This window comes from Sinocyclocheilus anshuiensis, unplaced genomic scaffold, assembly GCF_001515605.1.
Source record: "Sinocyclocheilus anshuiensis isolate Anshui unplaced genomic scaffold, SAMN03320099.WGS_v1.1 scaffold1094, whole genome shotgun sequence".
Taxonomy (NCBI): domain Eukaryota; kingdom Metazoa; phylum Chordata; class Actinopteri; order Cypriniformes; family Cyprinidae; genus Sinocyclocheilus; species Sinocyclocheilus anshuiensis.
In genome coordinates this window covers 800135-808279 of record NW_015536578.1, presented here as the reverse complement: position 1 = coordinate 808279, position 8145 = coordinate 800135, and the positions used below count along the sequence as shown (strand labels likewise).

Below are 8145 nucleotides of genomic sequence, written 5' to 3'. Positions count from 1 at the left end.
CGACAGCGCGAAGTTGATGTATTTCCTCAGCGACCAGCATGGATCAGCTCCAGGCATGACGAAGCGGATATCGTCCTCTTTTGGAAGGCCAAACAAAGTAGTTTTGCTTTCACAAAGAAACACACAGCGCCTTCACGACATGGCGGCGGCGGCAACAACAATACTACAGCGAGAATAAAAGTTACGCCTTATTTCTTTGTGTGAACATTTGGGCGGCGTTATGCAAATCTTCCCACATCGTGACGTAGACATGTGGGGGCGTGTTAGAACGAGCCGTTTTAGGTAGGCGTGGTTGACTCTTAACTTTTATAAAGAATATCTCTTTGGATTTGAGACTTTAGTTTTTGCAACTTTACAGACCTTCTTTATGCACCAAGAGCTTGTAACACTCCAAAGAGAAAGGAAAAATTGAAATCGCATCATATGACCCCTTTAAAGTGTTAATTTGCCACAAAAATGAAAACGCTAAACTTCTTCTGATGGATTCAATCTTGTATGACTTACTTTCTGCTTTGGAACACAAAGTTGTTTAGGAGAGTATTCATGCTGCTCTTTCCATATCCCAAAATTGATAGTGACCATGGCTGTTGAGTTTTAAAAATGAAAAAGTTATTATTTTAACGTTAGACAAACAGATAGACAGACACCGATTTGATTTGATACCGATTAATCAGAATGACATCTGCTGATATGGATAGTTTGGGTTTTTAAGGAAAAAAAAAATCTCTCCCTGCTAATGCGATAAACTATACGTGGTACATTACTATACATATTAGAGGTTCAAATTAACAACAGAACTCAAACTATTATATTCAGTTGTAATTTACTTATTTTCAGATATGATAATCGCACTGAAATAAAAACAGACGTGGTTGTGTTCAACTCAGTTCTACATGTCATCTTCATGTCAGATTAATTCTAACATACGTGTATAACTAACAGTAAATAAGCTCTCCTCTAGTGTTTTTTTTTCCTAACAAACTGTGAACACTGAAAATAACTTTCCTGAGGTAAATGTTGTGACATTGTTCACAAGCTATTTTATTGACGCTGCTGCTTGAGCGTCAAAGCGACATTTATTGTTTGAATTTTATGATAAAATGAACAGAATTTGAGAGCTGAGACTTTGTTTTGTTTCGGGAAGTAACAAAGCACAAAGTTATTTGGGATTATTGGCAAGGAGGTGCTTTGCAAATAATGTTTAGTGAATGGAAAATCCACAGACCTGGCAACCCTGGCTTGAACTGCGGGTGATTCATAGGGTCAAATAGAACCTGCGTTAACTGCTCTGTTTTTATTTTTTAACTGTGTTAAAGTGAGGTTGTGCTAACTTTGACAGCCCTAAATTCTACACAAGAGACATTTTATTTACACACTGCATGCGCCCTTTTGATTGACAAGATATAATTGTCCCTGATCATCAACTGTTCTTAAACGCTCAGCTGATGTCTGATGTGCAGATAATTGCTTTTATCGTTCGATTCCGATTATTGGCTGATACATCGGTGCATCCCTAATATATACATATACATAGTGGTGACCACCATCCGAAACACACGTATGACCACCTATGCTAGTCTTTGAGGATGGAAGACAATGTGAAAGGTCACTAACTGCTTGACATTTGCCCTTTGCTTCAGGTGATGTCATAACAAGGCGCCACACAGTCGAAATGTCCAACCATCACAGAGATCTCTTGGCCAAAGCTCTGTACGGACGACTCTTCAGCTTCTTGGTCAATAACATTAACTTTTACCTCCAAGGCCATGAAGAAAGCACTGGGTAAGATGCATGTATGTGTGTGAGCATGCACGTGAGCTTAGATTAATGCTTTTATATGGATACGTTTTCCTTTGTGCATGTGAACGTGTCTGAGTGTGAATGAGAGACCTGAATAAAGGAGATCGTTATTGAAAGAACTTAGTTCCTTCATTGTTCCAAAGTGCATTTCAGTGTACATAAAATGTCATTGATGGTTACCAGCTATTGATCTGTATGGATTGTGTGTTTCAGCAGCTCACAGAACATATTCAGCTGTTACTAGTAGAAGCACGAACCAAGTCCTTCTCAGAGACCTTCTGTGATTAACATTAGTCAAAACACAGAGACGTTTTTTAATAATTCACATAGTGTATGTGAGACATCTGCCATAAAGCGCCTGCAGGTAAGTTGACCGAGCCAGTAGCGATTGAGCAGGAAGACACGCCTCCTCTGCTGTTATTGCATTATGAGAAAGGTATCTTGCGGCTAAAACTGAAATTTCCATGGAACTCCGAGTATGTGTATTCACACACAAACAAGTCACAGTGACTCATCCGCCAAAAAAACCATAATTAAGACATACAAATGTGCACTTCGACAAACAATTATAAACTCGCAGCTTCTCTAATGGCTGTATTCTGTAAATACTTCAAAAATATTGCTGTTTTACTGACTCTAAACTTTTGAATGGCTGTGTGTGTATGTGTGTGTGTGTGTTATATATACATATGTTTGCTACATTGATAATGCAAGTAACTTATTTATTCACAATTTACAATTCGTACTAACTTTTAGCACTCGGCAAGTATTAATTTTGGACGCTGAATATGGATTGAACTGAAGAAATAATCACACACCCACACAATCAAAACCCATTGTCATTTATTTTTATGAAAGTTTTAGTATTGTAAGAAAACGTCTCAGGTTACTTGTGTAACCATGGTTCCCTGAGTGGGGAACGAGACACTGCGTCCTCTAGGGGGCGCTATGGGGAACGCCTCGTCGTGACCCGTGTCTGAAGCATACATTGAAAAAACACCAACTCGTTGGCCGGCGACAGCCATGACGTCACTACCGGTGCGCCTATAGTATAAATAGGTGCCGGGAGCACACATCTTTCACTTCTTAGTCTGAAGCTTGCGTCCGCAGCATGGCGAGAAAACCTAGAGGACGGTCATGGCTGTCGCCGGCCAACGAGTTGGTGTTTTTTCAATGTATGCTTCAGACACGGGTCACGACGAGGCGTTCCCCATAGCGCCCCCTAGAGGACGCAGTTCGAAGTTCCCATGAAAGGGAACGAAGGTCTCTCTGTACCATTCTGAAGTGTGATCAATAACTGGCCAAAGCAGGCTTGACCTGTTGTGTCCTGGTCAGCAGTTCAGTGGACGCCGCTTTGGATTAGGATAATGTTTATCGATGTGTATATGAGAATGTTTATTATGGGTCGTTGAGGGCATGATGGTTTCCACCATGATGGTCACACCACTACACTGGATTATTGTGACTTTAAACTGAGCTTTGAATGTGTTATGTGTAATTGTTTTTCATAAAAAATATTTAGTTTACAAATACTGTGTATTTTTTCGCTATAAATTTGATAGCAATTATTAAAGTGAATTAATGATTTAAAAATAATAATAAAAAAAAAAAAATTATAATTAATTTTTTATATTTTAGATCTGATTGGTCCATGTTAGAGAGCATTCTGACATGTTGGAAAGCTTAAACACTTCCAGTGACACTGGGAGCTTCTGGTGTAGGCGCGGTGTAACAGTAAATTATGACAGAATTGTCTTGACATAACCTTTTGTTTCTTAAAAAACCTGCATGTACTTGTTTTTTCTTGGCAGTGACCTTTGTGTTGTTGTTTTTCTTTCTATCTGCTTTTTACATCAGAAATTGTGCACTTAAGCCATACTTAAGCTGTGGCTCAAGATAATTTGTTGGCTTCAGGTCACCAATCAATGTTTATACCACTCCCACCCCTCTACAATCCTGAAATATGTTCCTGTCTTTTTTGACAGTGATCCTGCCCTTGAGATAAGCATCCTGGACATCTTTGGCTTTGAGGAATTCCAGCGCAATGCTTATGAAAAGGTAAGGGGAGACAGCACAGAGATAATGAGGACAATGATAATTACACTTTTAACGTCTGATTGTGACCTTTTAAAAGGGTCTTTCATATCATTGTAATGTCACACTGAGGCTAACATTTACAGCCGCTTTGTAAGTGCAGTCTGTTTAAAAAAAAAAAAAAAAAAACACAAACTGCTCCTCGCCTTGGACTCTGGGCCTCCTAAACCCTCTGCTGCTCTTTACTGGGTTTGATGTGGAGCTGCCACACATACCAGTGGGAATCAAGGCATTGTGCTCATGATCCTGTTTCCCGTACAGGGGAAAGCACTGACCAATCCCACAGTATGTTCCTGCCTTGGGCTGTGACTTTTTTTAGACTTCGCGACAGACGGGGTGTTCTTCTGCTGGGTTTTTTCCATGACAAAGGCATTTCAATCTAAGCGAGACAGGTATTTTTTTTCTGATAGCTTTTTTCTGATAGCTTTGTTCCAAATCTGGGTGAGCTGCCTGTGTAGACTGTGTTTTAAGGCATCATAAGTGTGTTCCCGATGTGAAGGCTGTTCCAAAACGTAGGCAAGAATACATTGAAACAAGCTCAAAAATTCAACACAATGGGCAATAGAGTGTTGCAGGGATGACATAACTTTGCAAGTTAGCATCATTCCCCAATTACCCAATAGGATTTTTCCATTGACTTTTTGAGCAGAAAATATGCTCTGTGACAGATTCTTAAACGTTACGATCACCAGAACTAAAAAGCTAAAGTAAAGAGCTTTAAACAATCTAAATCCTTGATCAGATGACTTCAGTGTCACCACCACTAAGCTTCTGACCATTATTTAAAATCTACAATTTGGAAAGTTTGTATTAGAATAGTTTGTAAGAGTGTAAGTATATATACATTGAGGTTGTGAAAGTAGAGTAGTGAGTAGATGAGTTTACCTGTTTGGCGTGATGACGTTTAATGTCCCATGTCACGGGTGGGGTATTACTGATGCATTTTATGTCATAGAGTAAAATGTGAAAATATATTAAGCTTGTGATATTCACAGATCTTATTTCAGTCATTTAACCAAAAACCCATTCAATATACCTATTGACTTCAGGGTGATGGAACCAGAAATGCTCAAATTAGAACTAATTTCCAGGTTTTAGGATGGATTCCAGCAGCACTTCATGTAGATTAGATTATAAAAATACTTAATTCATCTCTGAATAATAGTTCAAAACTGACTGTTAATGCTTAATTAATAAGCAGCTGTTGGTATTAACATGTTAAGTGTTCTAAATCAGTCAGAAAGGCAGCTGTCTAGGTTTCTGTACAGAGCTTATATGTTTGACTGTACGTCCCAGAGAGGTCAGCTGAGGCGAAACGGAGTGACAATTAAACTTTGTTTAAATTGTTGTGAAAACATTACTGCATTAGTTGTGGCCGTACTTCACAGAGCTGTTTTATTTTGGACAGTAGCCCGGAGCCAAAGCCAGACCCAGACGCATAGCTGGGTGTGCCATATATATTACATACATTTTTTTATTATTTTTTTCAAAATCTGAAGAGTAGCATGAAATAAAGCAGCTGCTGTCAAGACCCCGAGTTGTGTTATTTTAGTGTTTTGGAGAGAGACAAATGTCCGTCTGAAGGCTAAGACGCCACATGTGCGCACCGCCCCCTCCTGCCCAGTAGCCACGTCCACTGTGCGAGATATGTTTTTGTACCGGACAGATGAGGTTGACGTTTGAGAGTGGGGGGGTGGGTTTCTCCTCAGCTGAACCCTTGGCATCAGAGACAAAGGAGTCTCTGTGCACGGTCGGGTTTGACCCATGAACCATCGGCCAAGATTTGGCACCAACCAATGTCATTGTTGTCATAGACTCTATAGGGAAGATGCATGAGGTAATTTAGGGACACTGTAGAGTAATGGTTCATATATAACAGCTCCTGTCTGAGCTGGTCATCCACCTCCAACTGTTAAACCAGCTGAGGATCTACATGGGAACTCTTGCTGGAGAGAAGAAAACAAAAAGCTTAAACCAGCCTGAGTTGATTTGCTGGTCTTAGGTGGTTTTAGATGGTTCTGTCTGGTTTTGCTTGATGGCCAGCTAGTCACATGGACAAACCATTTAAGAGTAGCAAACGGGCATAGACTGGTTTGAAATGTTTCCGTGAGCGCCACCAAGTTGTGGTTTTGTGTAACAGCTCCAGGCATGTTACCAAAAGCACACAATCTTATTGGTTGGTCAGCTTTAATCACAGGACGATGGAATAGAGATTAAATACCTCTCTGTAAAAATTTCCTTTGCGTTGACGTGATGCAACTGTTCGTATCGGCTGAACAGGATCATTAACAGCCGTTCATCCGAATTAAAATGTTTTTTGCACCAAATTTTCAGACCGAACATTCATCTTGGTGTGAACCAAGCCTACCTTTAGACCAATATTTATGTTCAAGCTGGTGGATCAGCACAGCCAAGCTGAATACTGCAGACATTTTGTGTGAGAATATTTTTAAAGGTATGTCCCCATCAGTCTAGACGAGGGTCTTTATTTGTATGTGTGAATCTGTTCTTTCTGTGACAGATATTCATCTAGACAACTGTTGAGAGTTTGGCAGGTAGGAGTGTGTGTGTGTGTGTGTGTGTCATTGCTTAATATCTTCCTTGACAGTGTAGGACAAGGTGTAAATCAGGATTGGTGCTGCAAGAGATAAGTGCTTACCCACAATCCCCTGGGAGATTTCTTTGAGATGGTGTGTGTGACAGGTTGGGGAATGCTTACGAGACACCGAAATGTCGATTGCTTGTCTTCTAAATGGTACGCACCTATAATCCACATGTGAAGGAAGATTTACGGTCTTTGACCTTTCAAGGTCACAAGAAATGAGAAAAAAAACAAAAAACAAATGAGGGGCGAGTGACTGTGATTAAGATGCGAACTAGGTATTTAATGCCCACTTGGAGCATACCAGTAACAATACAAGTATCAAGTAGTCCCACGTTTGAGATCTTTTCTCCATGGATGGACATTTTTTGCTCAGTGCTCTGGAATTCTCCCACTTTTTCTCCAAGCTCTTCATCTCAGCTCTGATCTTTTTCTTTCATGATGTGTGCAGTCTTCCTCTGACATCCTGTAGCGCTGTGAAACCTCATGATGAGAAGTTGATGAGGTGCACCCAGCTTTTCTAAAATGCCTGTTTTCTTTCCTCTCCATTGCTGCCACTGTTGCCGTCTGTACTTCATCCAGTGCGTGTTGCCACGTTAAACTTGGAAGACGCTTATGTTGATACAACCGTGCCGTATACTTCCCTCCGATGGACTTAGCGGTATCAAAACAGCTCCATCATATACAACATTAGCTCTTCTGAGAAAGCTATGAAAAACATATCTCAAATCAACAGCCAGATGGTTTGAAGTTGAAGTGTGGCTGAAGAATTCTTTTGCTTGGGAGAAGGCCACCATCTACTCTTTCTACTCCATCAGAAATCATACATTTTGTCCTCATGGAAAAGCTTCTATGGCCTCCTGTGTAGTGTTAAGCACTTGATATATACCTTATATGGATTGCCACTGTGGTTCCTGCTTTGGCTTTTTAGACTTCCTTCCATTAGGGTTCCTTGTTTTTAACTTTCATCTCAGCAGGATTGTGGTAATAAATTATTTAAATGAGTCCAGCAACTGGGTTGTTAGGATGAATTCCTGGAATAAACCCGCTCACTGAAGCGTGTGGAACAGTGAGTGAATGGGTGCGAGGGGTTAATGTTGAACGCTTATTATAGCCATGTTCGTTAAGAGGTAATTAACGTATATGCCAGCTCTTTGTGTACAGATAAAACTGCCTGTCATATAGCTATTGTTTGGAAAATATGTGTAATGCTAAATATACTTCACAAGTGTGCGCTTTATTTTGCCTGATAAAGCACATGAGCTTGCTTCCTAAAAAGTAGTCATATGCAGCCCTAATACACTGTACTCAATCCTTCCCTTTTAATACAATTATTGTTATATATGTACATGTAATATATATACTCTACATTTTAACTTTTTTTATCTTTTTGTAAAATGAAGATCACATTAAAACTGTAAAACGTTTTTCTAAGCTTTCATCATTAATATTTTTCTACTTTTCAGATGTTTTTAATATATAGAAGTTAATGTTTTACCCTGGTCCCTAACCCAGATCTTAAAGGGATAGTCCATCTAAAAATGAAAATGTTGTCGTCATTTACTCACCCTTAAAGAGCAAATTAAGGGTGAGAAAATGCTGACAGAATTTTTATTTTTGGGTGAAGTATCACTTTAAACTATATATAT

General features: G+C 39.6%; 1 protein-coding gene across 3 annotated transcripts in view; it reads left to right on the top strand.

The window, feature by feature from the left end:
• LOC107702933 (unconventional myosin-XVI-like) overlaps window positions 1-8145 on the top strand; it is a 99816-nt gene that overhangs the window by 30456 nt on the left and 61215 nt on the right. For all 3 annotated transcript variants that reach the window (XM_016505392.1, XM_016505384.1, XM_016505402.1), the window contains exons 12-13: window positions 1641-1782; window positions 3786-3858. In XM_016505392.1, coding sequence (XP_016360878.1) covers window positions 1641-1782; window positions 3786-3858 — 215 coding nt within the window. The remainder of the gene's footprint in view (window positions 1-1640; window positions 1783-3785; window positions 3859-8145) is intronic.